General features: G+C 38.8%; 3 protein-coding genes across 3 annotated transcripts; 2 read left to right on the top strand and 1 right to left on the bottom strand.

Moving 5' to 3' along the window:
- Positions 1 to 3912: 3912 nt before the first annotated feature.
- LOC129108471 (cytochrome P450 2F2-like) lies at positions 3913 to 11741 on the bottom strand. Its single transcript, XM_054620304.1, has 12 exons — positions 11639 to 11741; positions 11245 to 11493; positions 10023 to 10185; positions 8990 to 9142; positions 8619 to 8779; positions 7691 to 7759; positions 7447 to 7551; positions 6856 to 6994; positions 5740 to 5825; positions 5530 to 5631; positions 5093 to 5234; positions 3913 to 4567 (listed from the first exon to the last, which is right to left on the bottom strand). Exons 2-12 carry the CDS (start codon positions 11404 to 11406, stop codon positions 4380 to 4382), a joined length of 1470 nt encoding a protein of 489 aa, XP_054476279.1. The 5' UTR covers positions 11407 to 11493; positions 11639 to 11741; the 3' UTR covers positions 3913 to 4379.
- Positions 11742 to 17423: 5682 nt separating this feature from the next.
- On the top strand, positions 17424 to 17796 carry LOC129108515 (histone H4). The gene has a single exon (XM_054620358.1). It carries the CDS (start codon positions 17436 to 17438, stop codon positions 17745 to 17747), a length of 312 nt encoding a protein of 103 aa, XP_054476333.1. The 5' UTR covers positions 17424 to 17435; the 3' UTR covers positions 17748 to 17796.
- A 2822-nt stretch (positions 17797 to 20618) lies between these two features.
- LOC129108509 (histone H2B 1.2-like) lies at positions 20619 to 21109 on the top strand. Its single transcript, XM_054620352.1, has one exon. The coding sequence runs from the start codon at positions 20630 to 20632 to the stop codon at positions 21002 to 21004; it is 375 nt and encodes a 124-aa protein (XP_054476327.1). The 5' UTR covers positions 20619 to 20629; the 3' UTR covers positions 21005 to 21109.
- The last annotated feature ends 824 nt before the right edge of the window (positions 21110 to 21933 follow it).

The following is a 21933-nucleotide window of genomic DNA, read 5'->3' as shown; positions in this document are numbered from 1 at the left end:
TCTTCCTAAAACAGATAATGCCCACATCGCGGTGGACGGTCTATTTATATCAACTCGATGCAAATACGACTGTGCTGTTGCTCTCACAGGATTGGTTGTCATCTCAGCGGGACTGAGCATGCGCCAAAACATGTAACGTTCCCTGCAAGGACAAGAGGCGTAAACAGGGATTTAGTGACTGTCAAGACCAGGATGTAAAGGGAAACAACAGAACTCTACAAGTAGATGGTCAAGAGTTTAGATGCTATGTGTTCGTTGTTGGGATGGACCAGTGGATAAATAAGTACTACGATCTTGTAGTCTATGAAATAGAAGTACCAATACAACAGTGTAGAAATACTCTGTTCTGCAATACTCTGTTTTGCTCAAGTAAAAGTATTTGCATCCAAATATGCCTAAAGTGCTAAAGTTAGCTGCTGTATTGACATATTAGTGTGAAGATCCCATCAGTGTTATAAACATAGATAAGGTGAAGCTGACTTAAACAAAAACAATATCCAGTACTTCACATGAAAGTAAAATGAATAGAAATTTGTGTAGCAGGAGGGTTTTTCTTTGTTCCTTCTGCAGATATATCATGTGACCTTTTTGAAGGGGCCCGGCCCTATATGTTGGTAACAACTGGATTCAACTACCTTACCGTCTCAAAACAATTAAAACAGTAAAATGCTGCTTACATTTTGATACATCAGTGTTAACACTCTGATAATGTCATATAAATCAGAGGATCATCATGTTACAGGAGACATTTTTCTGCAGAACCAGTACTTCAACATGTGACACTTGAAGTACATGCTGCTGATAATACTTGCTGATACTTCTTTCCCTGCTACCACCAGGTGGTGCCATAATAGGGACTTTTAAACTCTTTACATGTTTAAAGTCATTAGTTGGTAGTTATTTCTCTGGGAAAAGAGTTGTTTTTCCATATGTTCTGTCTTAATAAATGTGTGTATGGTATACAGTGGAATTGAAAAATGAGTCTGCAGACCAAAGCCCAAACTTGCTCTGTAGCTTAACTTGTACAGCATGATTAACCATGAGGTCTTGTGGTCTGCCAGAGAAGTCAGCAGCTTTGTTGCCCAGGGCTTCTTTCAAGGCCTGCAGCCCATTGATGATGACGCAGGCCTCGGACATGAAATGGCTGTAGACGTTACCATAGCGCTGGGCCTGCTGGGGACACAGTGACTCAGTATATTAGACTTACTGAAACTTAGGTGAATAAGCTTTATTTAGTGCAATCATCAACCCAAGTAATAAATTATAAGATAAGATAAGATAAGATAATCCTTTATTAGTCGGCTTACAGCAGCATAGAGTTAAAGTGCACACAAGAGACATAGTAAAGAAGACAAGATAAAAATAAAAATGAAAATAAAAATAAAAATAAAATAAAAACAAGTATTATAAATAAGCAATAAAAACAGTAGAAAAACACAATAACTGAAATATAATATTTACAGACAGAAAAAAAAAACTATATTAACCATTATTGCACAGTGTTTTTATTGTCATGTGGTCTGCTGGGAGCAGAGCTGGTTGTGTAACCTGACAGCAGCAGGAAGGAAGGACCTGCGGTACCTCTCCTTCACACACCGGGGGTGAAGCAGCCGGTGGCTGAAGGAGCTGCACAGAGCTGCCAGGGCGTCCTGCATGGGGTGGGAGGTGTTGTTCATCAGGGATGACAGCTTGGCCATCACCCTCCTGTCTCCCACCACCTCCACCGTGTCCAATGGACACCCCAGCACACTGCTGGCCTTCCTCACAAGTTTATTCAGTCTCTTCTTGTCTGCTGCTGAGATGCTGCTGCTCCAGCAGACCACTCCATAAAAGATGGCTGATGCCACCACGGAGTTGAAAAAAGTCCTCAGGAGTGCTCCCTGCACTCCAAAGGACCTCAGTCTCCTCAGCAGATAGAGTCTGCTCTGACCCTTTTTGTACAGTGCATTTGTGTGATTTGTCCAGTCCAGTTTATTGTTCAAGTATGAACAGGTAATTATAAGTAGGAGTGGGTGTGGCAGTGGGATAAGCCCTTATTTTAAGCAAGATATCACCACTTTGATAGATATTTTTTAACTAACTCACTTTAAATAACTTTTTTGGGGGGGATTTCAACACTGTTAAATAATTGCAGAATATGCCAGAACAAATCCCTTTAAATTAATATCTTGGGTCATTTAGGGTAAAGAGCTCAGCTCCATTATGGTTATGAAATCTAACAAAATCCACCAGGACATGAATTTATTATGGATAAATATAGTAAGCAAGTATTTTCTTTTGGAAACATTATTTAACTTCTCTATCTATCTACCTTCTCCAGATCGGCAATAGGGCTCTCCAGATTGAGCTGCAGCACATTTCCAAAGATGGGGATGGGTCGAGGGCCCGGGGGGAAATTTTTGGCAAAACAGCCGCCAAGAGTATAACGACGGAGTCATGTGACCTGCAGTGTTATTGGACTAATTTAACCTGAAGATCTGTAATCAACCAGTAGATCAGAGTCGAATCACAGTTATTACTGACTGATAAAGCAAATCAAACTTTAGTGCCAAATGTTCCTCGCTGTACATGCCTTAATTCTCAGTCCTATATGTGATTAAACTAAAGATACTGTTAGAAAAAAACACTTCATTCTTAAGCCTAAGCATTTTCAGGTAAATGTAGTGCTCTTACAAATAGGACATCTATGACAACTCCACTGACATGGACAGTATAACAAGCGTGGTCTCTCTCAAACTGCTTCAGTATCAGTAGATCTTTTACATTACATTACATTACAGTCATTTAGCAGACGCTTTTATCCAAAGCGACTTACAGGAAGTGTATTCAACATAGGTATTCATTTTAGACATCATTTCATATTTCATAGGCGGCTGTGGCACATGAGGTAGAGCGCTTGTCCCATAACCACAAGGTTGGTGGTTCAAACCCCTCTACCGGCAACATGCCGAGGTGTCCTTGAGCAAGACACCTAACCCCAAGTTCATTCATTGCAGCCCACTGCTCCTCCGGGATGGGTTAAATGCAGAGAAATAATTTCCCCATTGTGGGACTAATAAAGGCTTAATTATTATTATTATTATTAACAAAACATATGGATTCCTTTAATGATAAAACTGAAGAGAACTTTCTGGTTCAGTGCTGCTTTTGAGACACGACTAAAGAGACACAATCAAAACAACCACAAAGTGACAAACCCACAAAATGACCAAAAACAACCCCAAAGAGAAACAAAATGACCAAAAACAGAAAAGAAAAAAAGATCACAAACTGACAGAAAACAACTGCTTAGGTTGCTTCTTGAACTACAGTAAGAATTGCCCTTAGGGGCCAAAATGAATATCTAAGCCTAAGTCAGAGAGAGATGGATGCCTTCTCCTCGAACTAAATATATATTATGTTATATACATCTAAATATATACATTATATGGTTTTAATGTTCAAAATCACTGTGTATCTTAATTCCATTACCAAATTCTGTCCACTTGAAGGAGCCAATTTAAATGGACAGAGAAATCAAAAATATATTGTGTTGCTAAGACAAACCATTCTAAATGTCCATACCATAATGATGAATAGATACAAGGCAGAAGTTATTATAACTCAAAATACAACCTTTAACACACTTAAACATTTGTGCTGTACATACTGCTTACTTTTTACAGTCTATGGTTAAACCAGCAGAATTTTAGTCTCTTTTACATATATTTGACTTGTAAAGAAAGCCAAAACACCAGAAAGAAGAGACAAAATATTGCACTTATTGCCAAGCTTTGTGCTTGTCTCAAAAATACAAGTTAAATGTACTGAAATACTTCCATTAGATATACCTTTGCAACATAATGCAATCCATTAGAGCAGCCTTAGAGTCACTCCACTATGCAATTGTACAGTATTTATTTATTTTTTGCAATTTGGTATTGAAACTCTAGCAACAAAAACAGATACGTTGAGAAGACAGATTAGTTAATATTGCAGTTTATTCTTTAACTCATAAAAGCATCATCTATTGCAAGAAATCTTACCTCAGACTTAAAACATATTTTTGCTGAAAGCCCCAATCATATCAATCCCATATAAAACAATTACATATCAAAGCATGTCATAGGTAGTAAACACTACGTATATAAAAGTGTGCCATTTTAGGTTATTGGTAAGTAAACTTATCAAAGCATGTCATAGCTTAACATGTTTAAGCTCATAGCATTAGCAGATGCTTTTATTGAAAGTAGTGTATGTTTTATTAATTTAATAATGTATGTGAGGTTCATGAGGCTAATAGTTTGTTTGGTGGAAGCATTGCTTACAGTGAAGGCCACATGATAGGTAGCTCAACATGTTGTTGGCTGGTTGGTCGAAACCATCCATTAATTCTGTGCTTACTGCATTGCCCTAAGTTGGACTTTCATGCGATAAGGTTTGGGAGTCAGAGTGACCCCATAGACTGGAGTGAAGTCTGGCTCTCCAGCATCCTCAGGCCAGATGAATTTAAACTTCCTCAGCAGCGTCACCATGATGAGGAAAAGCTCCATGCGAGCCAGACCCTCTCCGAGACACATACGAGGACCTGAGACATAAAAAAAAGGATCTCATCGTCATCTACAAATGTTTGATTTAACCCACCCTCTCTATGCATGTTGTTTGTTTTTTATGCTCTCATACCCCCACTACTCCGTCTCCTCTTCTCGCCACTAAAACACTGTGCTCTCAGAAAACAGGGTTACTTGTGGATCCTAGAGTCTCCAAAAGTAGAACGCGAGACAGAGCCTTCAATTATCAAGCTCCACTATGGTGAAACCAGCTTCCAGTTTCAGTCCGGGAGGCAGACACCCTCTCCACATTTAAGAGTAGGCTTAAGTCAGCCCTTATAGTAAGGGCTGTTTCAGGCTTGCCTTGGAAGGATTTTTTTATTGCCCATTAAAGGATTTTTTAAAATAAATTATTCCTTATCAAATGTGAGGGTCCAAAGACAGAGGGTGTTGCATATTGTACAGATTGTAAAGCCACCTGAGGCAAAATTGTGTGACTTGTGATATTGGGCTATATGAATAAACTTGATGACTTGACTTGACTTGACTAGAATGGCACGTACCTGCGGAGAAAGGCATGAAGGCCTCTGGTTTGACAAACTCTCCCTGGTCATTGAGGAAGTTGTCAGGGTTGAATTCATTGGGGTATTTCCATTGTCCCTCCTCATTCAGCACTGACGTCAGGTTAGGGATGATCAGCGTACCCTGTGGAGAAAATAAAGCAAAAGAGGAAAGCATATAGAGGAAAGCAGAAAACATTTTCAAGAGGTTAAGATTTACGTAAGCTACCTAAGTAAGGTAATGAGGATACCCATTATTTACGTATGGTACAAACATTATGGTAATCTGTTTGGGAAATCTGTAACCTTAGAGACTGTTTCCTAAACTCAGTCATATCAAATGTGAATCATAATCTGCAGAGATATCACATTCCCTGCAGAGAACACTTAAATAGTTTTTGACAATAATGACAGTATAGATAAGACCAGTTTCTTCTTACCTTGGGGATGGAATACCCCATGAGCTCTGTGTCTTTAGTCGTACAGTGGAAGACGCTGAGTGGAACAGTGTTTGCTACCCTCTGCACTTCATGGATCACAGCCTAGAGGATAAAAGATTTTGGTTCAAAATTAATGTAAATTCTAACAAATATGCTACTCAGACCCATGTGTACACAAATATCAAACCATTTATAAGAAAAATAATTTACCTGCATGTAAGGCATGTTGTTTCTGTCCTCAAAACTGGCCTGATCCTTCCCTTCCAACACCTCATCTATCTCCTGCTGACAACGCTCTGAGAGGAACAGCAAAGATAAAAATAATTTGTTATCCAATTGAAATGTGAAGACAAAAACACTATGAACAATATGATTGAGAGTGGATGAAAGGTAAACCTATGCAAGGGTGGAAGTAAATTAACCCTTGTGTTTGTTGTCCCTGATAAATAAAGTAAATAAAGTAAGGAAACGATGGAAATGGCCTTTTCCAACTTAAGACCTAACAGGCCTCTCATTCATTTTTTGGAAGCAAAAGTTGATTCCACAGGTGGAAATGACAGTCTTCAGTTAAATTTATCAGGGGAAGCTGAATAAGGTTACTATCATTAATTGACGATATGTGTGCTCACTGCAAGTAGGTATCTCTGCTTTAGCTGGAACAATACAGACATTACTTTGACAGTTTAAAAATCCAACAATGATATATCGGTTAATGTTAATGGTCTTTCACAACCCATAACATTTTTCTTTTAACAAATTAAAGTTTTTGATATAGCTTCTTTATCTTTTGACCAAGAAATATACTGGGCAGGACATTTACCATTTGAAAAACAAACTTTTCGCTATTGTTGTTGGCAAACAAATACAACTCTGCTAACTGCCACTTGCAAAGTTCTCTGACGACTCTGCATTATATAATAATAAAGGATTATCTTATCTTAAACCAAAGCATGGTTTGAAACCTATCTTTGCCATAACTGCAATTTTTCTTGTGAATTACCGGCTGACAAACACAATGACACCGATATATCTTCAATGACTGACTTATCAGATGGACTCTAATCATTACTATTAAGATCAACCAAAGATGTTTTTTTAAGAGAAAGATACTTTACTCAAAATGACCAACTCAGTCCTTCCTAGGAAAAAGCACTAGTTGACCACATTAAACTTGTGCTTTTGGAGCATTAGTTGAATGCTATTGGTTTCACCTAGTGCTCCAGTAGTTGAAACTACTTCATAGAAAGTACTCCTGCATGAAAAATGTATGGACAAATAGATACAATTTTATATAGCAAGACAATGGTAGAGTCATTATTTGCATACCTTGTACGTGTGGGTAGTTCATAAGGTAGAGAAAACCAGTAAGCAGGGTGTTGGAAGTAGTGTCAGTCCCAGCAAAGTGAAGATCCAGAATGAACATAGTCAGCTGTGCTTCTGAAAAGGAGGAACGATCATCACCCACCTAAAGTAAGGAGAATGATTGTTTTAAAACAGGGGTGGCCAAAGTTTTGATCGTACACAAAAACTTATCCGGAGTCACAGGCAAAAGAATAGTAAATGTGTAGTTTTCAACGAGTTACCCTGCAAGAAAAATCAGAGGTTCTGGACCATAAAACCTGTTAAGCCAAGTTTATTTTCTATAAAACACTAATAACAGTTGAAGTTTGAGCAGTGGTTCATTGTTGAGCCCACATATGACAAAAAGTAACTCTGTATGTCCTGCTTTTGAAAAATTAAAAAAATATGACATGTAAATCTGTAAATGGAACCGGGCAGAACTTGCCCAAAAAAAAATCTTAGTGGTCATCAATGATTATGATGAAAACGTAAATGCAAATGTAAAGCTGTAAGTACATTATTAATTTATATATAATTCAAAACATTTCCCCAACTTTTCTGTGTTCTATGATTCACCTTATCCAGCTGATCCAGATAACAGTCAGTAAAGTCTCGTGGCTCTCCAGGGACTCTTGTCTGCTTGTGCTCATTCATCAAAGAAATTGCAAGTTTCTGACAAGTCTGAAAAACATTCAAGTCAACAATAATGAAAGCATTCATAATTTGTATTCTACTTTTTTCCATTGAAAAATGCATGTTTTGGTTGCCTCTGTGTATATTAGAAATATATACATTCAATCCCTTGGTCCAATTAACATACCTCAACATTCTTAAAGGCCTTCTTGAAGGGCAGCGGCAGGCTTCGAATCATGGGAAAAGAGTCATAAAGCTGTTAAAAAATATAGATATATATTTAGCTGATTTAACCAAACACCGATATTCTGCAACCTGGCATAAATTGCTCTCAACAAATGATTTTATCTTCACATATCGGCTAAGATTCTGAGCTTAGCTAGAAAACAACTCTTGAATATCTGTGAGGCAAGGTGAGTGAAGTTTGCCTGTGAAGATATATAAATGAAAAGATGGAGGGACAGACAATCAACAGTAAGGATACAGATGTAAAGTTTATTCTGACTTCTATAAGTATACAGCAGTACCTTTAGCATGGCTCTGGGCAATGTAAGAAAAAATTGCATTATATTTTCAAATAATGCAGGGAGAGCAATTTCCGACCTGTCTCAGCAGGTCAAAGAGTTAATTTGTGGTTCATGACCAAAAAACACACAAAATGACCAGGGGTCTCATTTACAGCACAACGTGTAGGAACAACAGAAATTGTTTGCGTATGTACTAATTAGGAAATGTACGTATGGCAAAAAAAAATGTATTCATAAAATGTTGCGTACGCCTGCCAGTGCGCAATTTTCTTTTGCAAATCCTAAATCAACTTGGAAGTTTGCGCAAGCGGATCTGCATCATATCCCATCCATAAGTGGTCTATGCAAAGCACCTCATGAATATTTATGTATAGAAATGCTCCTGCTGATTAATGGTGATTCACTATGAACAAAATGTATTCATTTGTTTTGATACGGTTGAACCTGGCTGGCATTATGATTAGGACTCATAATGAGGATATTGAGTGTAACGATTGGGGTACAGCTGTCATTTACTTTATTTCCACAATTTACTAATTTACACAATCCATAAGTGCAGGTGGTAACAGAAACATGCCTTTGACTCACCATAGCCCATGGTCCGTTGGCTATTTTGGCATTCTCAGTAAAGCATTGAACAATCACTTTGATGAACTCCTCATCATACTCGTAGCGTTTACCAAACAGAACCTGGCAGATGATGTTGGAGGATGCATTATGAAACATAAGTAGAGGACTGAAGGATTTGCCTGTAAAAAAAATTGCAACACAGTATTTTCAAGAATGAAAATAAAATAAAAACATCACAATTTATCAATGAACAAGCAAAAATCAACATTCGACATTAATGGAAATGTGTGATCAAGATCCCCCTTGTAGCATTATCAAATAATAGCATTTGTGCTGCTCAGATGTCACTGTCACTGATTAAAGTAAACCCTGCCAATCATAGGACATACCAATGCTCTTATCCAGCGTGTCAAGGGTGTATTTTATCTCTCCATGAATCCTCTCCTCCATGGAATCCTTCCCCATACCAAAGTTCCTCAAGTTCATCAGAGCAAAACGACGGTGATCCTTCCAACCAGAGCCATAATCTGCTAGAATCACTCCTACAACAGGGGTAATGGCACAAAAGTTTACGGTTTGAGCTTAAAATAGAAATGTCTGATCATGTCTGTAATCATCATGATTATTATTTTTTTTATTTTTTTTTTCAATTGGCATCGTCAGTGCTCTCAATTTTTTTAATGATCTATAAACTTATTGAATTTGTCTTGAGCAGATGCGTTGGTACTTTCTTACATAAATACTGGAGTGTCATTGCTTGTCACTCTATCTAATTTGCCAAACATTGAAGTACCATGTCAGCATATTATTAGCCCAATCAGAATGTATCTTATTTACTGGTTGGACTGCTGACAACAAGAACAACAACACAAAAATGACTGAGCAATTGATACCTCCACATTGTCTGTATATTTTGTATGTAAATAATGATAAATAATAGTATTATAAACTTAGCAAAAGTTATTTCATCCGATTTTTAATGTTGTGCAAGAAAAGTGCTTCCCCTGCCAAAGATGTTGAATGGAGTCACACTTTAACTTGTACTAGAAGGCAAGATCATATCGATATAGTTATATTGCTGAATTGCTGCTCCCCGATGAGCCAGAGAATTCGACAAGGAGATACTAGTCAACAGGTGACCTTCACTTCTAGCCCAGGTGCTTGCTTCTCCCTTTTCCCTATTTTCCATCATGCTGCAGTATGTGTCGTATTCCCATTTACGATGATAATAATGGCAATAAAAACTTAAGACCATTATTTTAACACCATATGTAATACTACTGGAAATGTCCCATTCCAAGATGCATGGGAGATACAATGCTGACATATGAAGTGTACTCTGTAGAATGTCGGATTACTTTTTTATAATCAGCGAGGTGGATGATGCATTCACTGCCCTTTGAGAAATCATGTCTGTCCTACCTTTCCTTCGGGTGGTGTCATTGACAAACAGGTCTTGGGGTCTTCCAGCAAAATCAATGCCCTTGGTCACTAAAGCCTCCTTAATGGTCTTCATCCCATTGATGACTACTGCTGGTTTGGTGCCGAGAAGTAAACTGTAGACATTTCCATAAGTCTTCCTCAGCTGGGAGAGAACCAGATAACATGTCAGTGTTTTAAATTACATGTATCATTTAACTTCAGATGGATATCACTAGCAGAAAATCAATCAAATCACAAAAACATGTCTGTCCATTTAGTTCAGTCTTTATCTTGTAAAATGGGAAATTTGGCTAGCAACGGGGGGAAAAAAGTGACACACCCGAGCAACCTCATCAGTCGGTAAAACAGATTAAGATAAAGAAATGTCATATAGAAAGAGCATCATAAAATAATGCAAACATTAAACAAGAGTAAAAACAAAATAAGATGGGTAATTACAGCACATTAGAGCAAGTTAAAAATAATGAGACAGTATGACACTCATAGTGGAGTGTATATTAATTGATTTCATTGCACAAACTAAAAATGAGTGTTTGAATCTATTGCACCCAGCCTTGGGGAGTCTACCTCAGCCCTGAGGGGTGCAGCTCTAACTAGACGCAGCTTGTGGTATGTAGTCATGCAGATACTTTTGGTAATTGAGTGACCAACGTTCAGGTAACTGCTTAGACTTTAGCCACAACTTCTGGATTTCTGTCGTGAAATTTGGTTTGTGGCGCTAACATTGATTCTTGTGAAGGGAGGTTGCTTTGTTTTTGGTGCAGTGAGCACCACAAAACTATCCCCTTGATATCTCAGCAGTGGAGATCTCATATTCTCCTTGCAAGTATTTTATTGTGTGCAGGTTAGACAAGGCCCAAGGCAAGTAGTAAGGTACATAGGAAGTCACTTCTGTACTGATAATGTCAGTAGTCGCCTGGTGTGAGTACACTGTACCCTAAAAACATATCTTACAGTGCAAAGATTTTAGTGCACGTTTTTATTTTACACTTGCAGCCAGTAGGTGTAATTCATAATCTCAAAGTGCTGTGGCACAGCTACTTTTAAAACTATTTATATCAGGAAAAGCAGGACAGTTGCCATAGTGTTAGTATTGAAACATTTTAGACACATTTTATGAACTAATGATAGTGATTAAATTAATGCAATAACAAGTTTATGCATTGGAGAGTGACATTGTTCATTTCAGCGTATGTCTTACCCTCTCAAAGTCCTTCAGGGGGTTATCTAGGCTCAGGTCCAAAATGTTCCCCAGTATCGGCAGGACGAGGGGTCCTGGTGGAAAGTTCTTGGGCCTCCGGGATTTGAGTTGAATGATGAGAAAGACGACGCAGATCAATAGCAGGATGACTGAAGCAAACATGGTGGAATGAACTAAAGAATTGATTGACTTGGTGCAAGAGTGTAGCTCAGTTCCTAGAGCAGCCTCCTCTGGTTGTACTTTGCTCACCTGTATGAAAAGTGAGCAGGAACATCAAACAGAAACAGGTCGCACACTTTGAGAGGCATAAACTCAGACATGCTTTGGCTTGAATTGTCCACTAAAATATCAGTGTATATGTTGCTGAATTAGTTCCATGAAGCATATATCTCACCTGTTTGCCGCTGCTTGTTGAAGTGTGGACCGGCCTCAATGTTGGAAAACACCTGTTATGCAGAAAACAGCTCCTTACATAAGGGAAGGCTACTCAACAGGCTATTACTGTTATCATGTGGTTACGTAACGACTTTTCTGTCTGTACAAAGTTGTATGCCTCTGCACTTGGACTATGCCCAGCAGAGGTACAGGCCGTGCATGCACATTGGGTGTTGTCTAACTTCCACCTTCTGCAAAACTGACATTGATTGTGGAGTCCATAAACAAAAATTCAATTTTAGGAAAAAATTGAATAACCTTAAGGAATCCAAATCTGTAGAATTGGTAATACAGATCTGAGACATATGGGTCAGCCATTTCCAATCACTCAAGACTTTACCAAGTAATCAAGACCCAGATCAAATCCAAATAGTGAATTAAATGAAGAGACCTAAAATTGGCCATTAAAGGAAATCAGAATCCCCTAGACTCCCCCATTAATGAGCAGGAACTAAGAGAAACTAGTCTGTGCACTAAAACCCCCAAAAGCCGGTGCTGATTAATAAACAAATTGGCCCCCATTCTAGAGAAATCAACAGCACCTAATCTCATTCAGATCAAACTCCTGTTTCATGCGGTTGACCTGATTGTGCTGTCTCCTACTAAAAAGAACCTGGACCTAGACAGTGCTACCAGACCCGGGCCCAGACAGTTCACATGAAAATGCTTTTTTAAGAACGATCCAGATCACAGGGAAGCATATAGCTTCACATTAGGAACAACAACAGTAAAGATAAAAATCAAGATTGAAATTTACACAAGCATTAGTGATTTTGTAAATGGTATTAACTGTTGTAATTCATAGTTTATGCCAGTAATCTTATCTACTCTAAATATATTATTTAGTTCTGACAAAGGTACTTACTTTTGTATGTATTTTTTGTGCTATTTTTCAGTTTAACAAATTACACATTTTCATCCGTTAAATCCTGCCAAACACGACAACCTGTCTGTTACTTGGAGAGTACAATGCTGGAGAATATAATGTCAATAATACGTTACCTGCAACAACTTTTAATGAGGAAAGCATGTCCATTATATATTAAAATAAAAAAAAAGATTCCCCACACTCAAATGGCCCTAACACTTTCAAACCCTGATCTATCTCCAGGACCGGTCTGACAACACATCCATTAGAGTCAATCAAATTATAAAAGAAGAAACAAAACAACTTCACCAATTGGAACGCTCAAAGCAAAATGCAGTGTTAAAAACACAGTACATAGAGGCAGATTATTTGAGCACAGTGACTGACACTAAACAAAGAACTACCTGGCCATAGAAACAGGCTGTTGTGGCAGAAAACCAATGAAGAGACGCAGTTCTTGGAGTTTGCAACCAGCGGGGATATTTTATTGCAGACAAGCTCTAACAAAATTCAACATGTTAGTCCTTTCATCATATTTTATATACTCTTAATCCCGCCCCCCTTACATCACTTTCAGCCAATCACGTCTAGTCGATTGGACCATAACAAAGCACATCTGGCCTTTCACTTGCATCCTGTTTGCTTCCTTAATGTCAGGTCATTTTAACCTTCTTGGCAGGACATTACCCCTGTTTATGGGAATCTCTTGTCTCCCTCATTCCCACAGATGATCTCATCAAACATGTTATTGGGGTTCAACATAACAAGTTATATAAAGTTGTATAATTGATTGATTTTCCTCAACATATCCCCCCTCTGGCGGTCCCTTGACCCCCACACTGACTTCATACAACCTTTATCAGATAGATGGAAATGTACCCGAAAATCTTGATCTTAATCAAGAATATTGAGCCAGGAGCCTCCCTTTAAACATTACAACAACGCAAGTGATTATACATAAAACACTGAACCTGGGAATGATTCTACCAAGTAACTATATCAATCGTATATGCTTAATTATATACCAATACAGAACATTTGAATTAAAGAAACATTTCAGATAACATCGCGCAATACTAAGGTTCACTTTCATATAAGGGCAAAAAACCTGCAGGTTGCTTTACAAGAAAAAACTCCTTCCCCGCCGAGCGACCACCTTTCTGGCATGACGTGAACCTGTCTTTGCTTACAAACATGCATTAACTGATACATCACACATTGTAGTTTATGCAAAATATTGAGTGTGAAATAAGTGTGAAATACATGACAAAACTCAGTTAAATGTGTATAGGCTATAACACTGGTACATTGACTATATGAATCATGAATATGAATTGTGAATATACTTTGTAGATATATCTGATTGCAAGTTATTCAATCCATAGTAACACACTCAGTTTTACCTGACAGCCTTGATCTATGTTGTACTGCTGTGTCTCTTTTAAATGTTCACTTCATCCTCCTGGACAGATGATAAACATGTGACGTGGTGATCTTGGACATGTATGTACTTGCAACAAAGTTCAGGCTCCCGTTTTTATGCTGAGATGCCTCCTGGTCCTGTTTCCTCTATCTCATCTGAGTCCTCCAGATAGTCCGGAATGGGAAACAGGTCCGGTGGTCCAATCACCATTTGAGCGAACTGGGCCTTTGTCCCTCGCTCACTCGTCGTCATCATGTTCATCATCTGAGCCAGTTGGAGATTTGCCATGACACCCATCTGTCTTTCCACACTCCTTTGGCACTGCCTCCTCAGAATGGGTAAGATGCAACATGCCAATAGAAAAACTACAATTAAAACTATTAATACACTTATGCCTGCTTTTACCAATGCGGCTCCCCATATTCAAATAATTTGGTCTAGCCAATCCCATAACCATCCCCCCTTGCCAGCATTGTCTTTGAGCTCCTTCCTCAACCCCCAAATGTTCTCCATTGCAACAGAAGATGTCCCATCAGGTGCAGTGTTATTGGAAGGTTGCGTGCTATTGGGGATGAATGTACAACAATGTTTCCCAAACATTTGACGTAACCCACCCTTTTCAGTTAGAATCCAATCCAACGCTTGTCTGTTTTGCAATGCCATTTTACTGGTATGGTGTAGCAAAGTTTGTCTTTATCTGCCACACTTTGAGCAACAGTGAATGAAGCTTCCCTCCTAAAACTAATTGTGCAATGAAAGGTGTAGTTCTCTCTTTTGCTGTGAACATTGTCAAGAAAATGGTGCGTCATAACATACATTTGGCCAAGAAATAATGTGACATGATGCGTTCTTTGTTGTTGATTTTCATCAAAAAGGACATGACAAATTGGCAACACCACACAAATTAAAGTAGGGACACGAGCTGTTATGTAATATAATGTGTTTGCACTCATAATGTGCAGCCTATTCACTTTGACCTTAAAAGTTAATTTTCCAATAGCTTTTCTTTCTGTGACCCCCAAGGGAATATTAGTAGTGCTGCAGGATTGAGTCCTTACACCTGGAAATGAATCAGCATTTTTGCACTTCTGGTTATCTTGTCTTGGGGTCTATATGTTTTTTTTGGATGTTTTTTTGGGTTAGACTCATGAAACAAGGTCTGTGGTTAACACAAGCTTAAGATATTTTAACATTTATGTCTACCATATGGCAGAAAAGGCGATTGCTAACAGATGGCTAAATGAGACCAAAAATTCATCACACCGACTTCTCAGCCTCGTAGTGTTGACTCACACTCCTGGGGCTGTGGTATTGTGGTGTAGTTCATTTTTAGCCTTAGTAATTTAGTAAACAGTATGCAATATGCTGCAACTGACTATTGGCCGTCATGTACGTATGTCCTGTCATTTGTGACCTTTCACCCTGGCTGTTAAGAGCAGAGGGCTCATCCGAGAAAGCAGGACCTCTAACACTCAAAGTGAGAATCATACCGCTAGACCAATGAGCAAACTTTAAAAGGGTTTACAATTGTTAATCTATATGTTTCATTAAATTGTTGTAACAGGTGATGTAGCATGTGTCCTGCATCTCATCTAGTCAAACAGAATCCTCTGAGCGTTATTCACTGTGATAGTTTGAGTGGCAAATTAGATCCCAAACCTTTTGCTTTCTTCTTCCCGGCCAGGAGTGGATACAACTTGTTGATAAAGTTGTACAACATTTCACAACTCCGCTAATGACTCTGCAATCGACCGCCTCAACACGGCCGGTGAAGACAGGGAATACAGAGGACTGAACCAGGACTTTATAGGATGGTGCCAGCGGAACCACCTCCAGATCAGAGGTGCTTATACCTGTTTTGATCTTGTTGTTTTTTTTACTTATGTCTCTTGTTTTCAAAATCCACTGCTGTGATCCTGCAAATGTCCCCGCTGCGGGACTAATAAAGGATTATTTTATCTTATCTTATACACATTGTTTCAGAAATGCCCTGCAGAGGTAAAACACGGTATTAATGGGATTTTAGCCAAAAAATGCCTAAAGCAAAAACCCTTACTCCAAATAACCACAGCTGTAGTTATTTGGAGCTCAGACCTGCATAAAAACTTGTAACAAGAGATGCAGTAAATGAAGCTGCACATCATATCTACTCCAACAGCTCTCTCTGGTGGCCACAGCTATATATTTATATTACTATGTACGTTTGTATGGGTTTGTTAATGCAGCTGACAGAACTATAAAGAATGTGTTGTTAATTGTACGTGTGGCTCCAGTGTAGATGATTTTGCTGTGTCCCACACCTTAATTAGTCTATACTGAAGGGAAAATTCACAGGTTATCAACTTTATCTACCCATTTGAGTTAGGTATATAGTGTGAAAAACACCTGCAGTTGTTTTCTGCGTCTCTGGGGCGCAGCTGGATAATCTGTATAACAGTGACCCTAGGCCTTAGGAGGTTTGGAGCCTTGAACCTAGTTTCATGGTTTTCAGCAGCGTCTTGGCTGCTCCACAGATCTCTGTATTTTTGCTTTTTTGTTCATGGATATTTTAAGTAACCTTTAAACTTATGCAATAAAATAAAAGAGACGCTGTCGTATGATTATACTGTAAACAGTATACTGATTCACTGGAATGTTACATGTGGATATACAGTACAGTTCCCAACCAAAAAATTTGGCCTAAAAACAGTGGATTGCATGTTTTGCATGCAAATACCTGTAAAACTGAAACATAAAAGTCTATGCAGTTTTTGTAATGTCCACAATAGCCAGTATTTTGAAACCTGGTGTACTTTGATTGGCTGCATGTTCCTTGTGAAGTGAAAACAAGAGTTATTCTTTGAAAGAATAATTTCATTTTGAGTCAGATGTCCAGTGTTTTGGTAAAGTTAGTGTGTGCAGAGAAAGATGTCTTCTATTTTGAAATGAAGAGTTAGTATATAGTTAACAAAATGTGCTTTTGAGAAGAAAATGATCTATTTGGCCAATTGTGTTTTGTAGGTGTAAGTCTGTGTTAAGAGTTTAGAAAAAGTATTTTAAGTATAGGTAAGCGCTCGTTAGCGATGGAAAAAAACTGTAAATTATGTAAATGTTTCCCACCTTCATGACTGATTACAAGAGATAAATAAGTACAGGGGGAAAGTCGAGAAAACAAAGACTCAGAGAGACTAATCAACAGTCAGAATACTAAATATATATCTGCTGATATGTCTACAAAGACCCACAAGACATTTGTCCTTGATACTGTATTTTAGCAATGTGCAAGCGATAAAAGAGACGCATCGCTGATTAATGCTCTTGTTCAGTAGGTGGAGCTAATGCACCCAGTTAACTATCCACAATCATGAAAATCCAAAGAAGAAGAAAGGCCCCGCCTCTGTCTTCTATCACGTCCTCAGACAGGATTTAAAGTGCTGGGAACCCCTCAGTGCACCATCATTAGTTGAACAACACTGACCAGTGAAAATGAGCGGAAGAGGCAAGGGAGGAAAAGGACTCGGTAAAGGAGGCGCCAAGCGTCACCGTAAAGTCCTCCGTGATAACATCCAGGGCATCACCAAGCCCGCTATCCGCCGTCTGGCTCGCCGCGGTGGAGTGAAGCGTATCTCCGGTCTGATCTACGAGGAGACCCGCGGTGTGTTGAAGGTCTTCCTGGAGAACGTGATCCGTGATGCCGTCACCTACACCGAGCACGCCAAGAGAAAGACCGTGACCGCCATGGATGTGGTGTATGCTCTGAAGAGACAGGGACGCACTCTGTACGGCTTCGGGGGATAAATATTAACTGCCCGTTAATTTAAACACAAAGGTCCTTTTAAGGGCCACCTATATCTCACTTAAAGAGCAGACCTTTTTATTTTTATAAAGTAAGCCAGTACTTTATTTTGTGTCAGTGGGGTTGTTAAACTTATGAGAGGATACCACAAGAGGGCTATTGCTGAGAATCTAGTGTGGTTTCAACGCTAACTTTTACTAAACCATTACCATTAGGCGTTACTTTAAATCAATCAAAATTCTATCAACATGGTTGTTTTTGGAGCCAACCTGGTAAAATCAATCCCAAAGATCTGCACTGGTCAAAATGATCACGTAACATAGGCTCCTGTTGCCTACAAACTGGCTCAAACTAATAAGCTTGTTTTGTGTGTGCATCTGCAGTAGTGTAAAGGGTTATACTAAACTTTTCACCTACTTAGTCTGCAATGGAAATCCTACTTATTAAAAACACATTGGTAAATTATAAAGCGAAAAATATACCAACACGAGCACAGGTTACATCAATCGATTTCAATCTGTGCACATGTTGCACCCTGGACATAGTTTGCTATTGTGCAATCAGTGAAGTTCAGAATGCAGGGCATTGTGTATCCCATGGTTGTAAAATGACAATCTAAGGAGAGAGCTATTTTTTTTGGCAAAAAACTTATATTTAGTTTTAAGCCTGTTAAATGAATTACAGATGCACCTTGATAACCATCTAAAGTTAGCTAGCATCAGCTTTAGATGATAAAACAGTTTGCTATGCTAATGATACTTGATCCCCACTGGTAACCTGTGTTAATGTCAATCAAAGATTGGGCTGCGTGTGCTAATGCATAGTAGCTATTCACTGAAAGCATGATAAAAATGTAAATGTAACCAACTTTAAGCTAACTTTTTTTATTTGCATTAATGTAATGCACTGTATTAGAGTCAGTAAAGCTGTTAATGGGGATGTGGCATTGGTCTGGAGTAACGTTAGTGGTTACGTCATTGTAATTACAATTTTCATTTTTCTTGCAGATGCACACTGCAGATGCGGTGTCTTGTTAGTGCAAATGTTGATATACACATTATTCTGGATCGTAGAGTCAAAATGTATGGCATTAAACAGATTTCCTTCAGGTGACTGGTTGAAGCAGTGGTTGAGGTGAAAGAACTAGGCCCCATGTAACAATTTACCTCTGTGCAGTATGCACTTAGAAGAGGATCAGTTCTTCACACACAAGAAGGTAGACTTATTTTGTGGCACTGATTACATGGTTCATTTCCTAAACGTACCAATACTTTCTTGCATGCAATGCATTCTACCAGTCTGTGGTAGCCAGCGCCCTCTTCTTTGCCGTGGTGTGCTGGGGTGGTGGCATCAGGACTGGAGATGCCAACAAGCTCAACAAGCTGGTGAGGAAAGCCAGCTCTGTGGTGGGTCTGGAGCTGGACAGTCTGGAGTCAGTGGGTGAGAGGAGGATGAAGGCCAAACTCGGAGCCATCCTGGACAATCCCTCTCACCCGCTCCATGAGGAACTGTGGCAGCTGGGCAGCTCTTTCAGCCATCGGCTCATTCTACCAAAGAGCAGGACGGAGCGCTTCAGACGCTCATTTGTGCCCACTGCCATCAGACTGTACAACAACAGCGGAGACCACAGTCTGTCATCATGCTGACCAGCCCCCCCAAATTGTCCAACAGATAAGCTGGATAAAAAATGTCATAAAAGAAATGGGAAGTGACTACAACCCTTTCTTGAAGACACATCAAATCTTTCCAATATGTTGCTTTCAAATTAAAATATGTAATGATATATATTAAAATATGAAACTGAAATTTAACTGATGGATCAACCTCACATAAAATAATTTCTTAGTTGGATATAAAAAGGGTCTTCAGTGTGAAAACAGCCAGAAAACCAGAAGTGCACCCTGGGGGAATCTGTAACTCCTGTAATAGATGTGTACTGCTTTGCCACTTAAGTATTTATTACGCAAACAATTTCTGTAGTGTACACTGAAGATTTAACAGTTATATCTAAAACGGTTAAGTTAAGTAGTTTATTTTGCATGTCCTTGTAGGGGTTTTCATTGATAAAGACCAAATGTCAGTGCAGTACAGCAATACAATAGTTTTATTAATAGCAATTACTATAATAAAAAACAGTTACAGTAATAAAAAAATATGCCTTTGTAATTTATCAACCGACTGTTGACCACAAGCATGGGATATGTACTTTTTACTCCAATACATTTATTTCATAACTTTAGTGACTTTACATGTCCAGACAATAATAAGAATCCAAAATGTAATCAATAAATGAATGATGCTTTATTATTGTAAATTAGAATAAATCTTTATTGATTCTAGGCAAAAATTCAAAAGCTAACCAGCCGATCCAAGGAACAAAGTCAGCTAGTTAAAGCAGCTCCACATTACCTGTGTATATAACACTGATGGGATTTTCACACTAATATGTCAATACAGCAGCTAACTTTAGCACTTTAGGCATATTTGGATGCAAATACTTTTACTTGAGCAAAACAGAGTATTGCAGAACAGAGTATTTCTACACTGTTGTATTGGTACTTCTATTTCATAGACTACAAGATCGTAGTACTTATTTATCCACTGGTCCATCCCAACAACGAACACATAGCATCTAAACTCTTGACCATCTACTTGTAGAGTTCTGTTGTTTCCCTTTACATCCTGGTCTTGACAGTCACTAAATCCCTGTTTACACCTCTTGTCCTTGCAGGGAACGTTACATGTTTTGGCGCATGCTCAGTCCCGCTGAGATGACAACCAATCCTGTGAGAGCAACAGCACAGTCGTATTTGCATCGAGTTGATATAAATAGACCGTCCACCGCGATGTGGGCATTATCTGTTTTAGGAAGATACGACATATCATGCCTGACACCACAGTTAAAGCGCCCAAGAAGGGCTCCAAGAAAGCCGTCGCTAAGAGCGTCAGCAAGACTGGCAAGAAGAGGAGGAAGTCCAGGAAGGAGAGCTACGCCATCTACGTGTACAAAGTGATGAAGCAGGTCCACCCTGATACCGGCATCTCCTCCAAGGCCATGGGCATCATGAACTCGTTCGTGAGCGACATCTTTGAGCGCATCGCCGGTGAGGCCTCTCGTCTGGCTCACTACAACAAGCGCTCCACCATCACCTCCAGGGAGATCCAGACCGCTGTCCGCCTGCTGCTGCCCGGTGAGCTGGCGAAGCACGCCGTGTCTGAGGGAACCAAGGCCGTGACCAAGTACACGAGCTCCAAGTAAACCTGATAAACCTGATGTAGACCAACAACACAAAGGCTCTTTTAAGAGCCACACACTTCTTCTGAAGAGATTTCCCTATACCAGTGTGCGTTTATGATAAACATTTTTATGTAATGTATGCATGCATACATATACGTGTGTATGTGTGTGTGTGTATATGTATATATATATATATATATATATATATATATATATATATATAATATATAGTGCTCCCAGTAACAAACACGTTATAATTGTACATTACATGCACTTGGTGGGTGACTGAGGTCACTATTTTGGTTCCTGTTAAGTTCAATGTTTGCATCAATAGATTATTCATGACTAATTGCGAATATTATTTCCAAGAATCTAAAAAAGTTCTGGAAAGATCAAGAGTACTAGTATAACCTGTATATGATCAGAAGCTATCTTGTCTTTTAAAGAACTTGGTTAATTGTTGGCTGTTTGACTGGATTACTATGGTTCTTTGTTCAGTCTTTAATGGGTAGTAACCAGAGAGCACTGGAAAAATGCATCTGGCTGTTGACAATAAATATCAAAGAAACTAAGCCGGGGATCCTTTTCTTACTTCCTATTTAAGAGCTTTTCAACCTGTGTTTTAGCGATCTCTAATTGTGTCTTCTGCTGATATCTACAGAACAATTTAAAGCATCTGTGGAAAATCTTAAGCACAGAAAGGTTCAACTTTGTCTTACTAACCAATTTCAAAGTCTACATGTTTAGATCATGAACCTGTTGATAGTCGACAGGTGAGTTTACAAAATCCTCATTTGTAGGTTATGGTAGTGGCAAAAAAAAAAAGTTGATTTCATGATATCAATCATTCTGAATGTATATCTGTATTATTAGTTTCTGATTATCCCACTTAGCATTGCAGTTGAGCCAATCCCAGCTGGCAGAGTTGACTTTAGGATCTAAAATTGAAC

The sequence above is a fragment of the Anoplopoma fimbria genome, chromosome 19 (assembly GCF_027596085.1).
Source record: "Anoplopoma fimbria isolate UVic2021 breed Golden Eagle Sablefish chromosome 19, Afim_UVic_2022, whole genome shotgun sequence".
Lineage (NCBI taxonomy): Eukaryota > Metazoa > Chordata > Actinopteri > Perciformes > Anoplopomatidae > Anoplopoma > Anoplopoma fimbria.
This window is presented reverse-complemented; position numbering and strand designations above follow the sequence as displayed.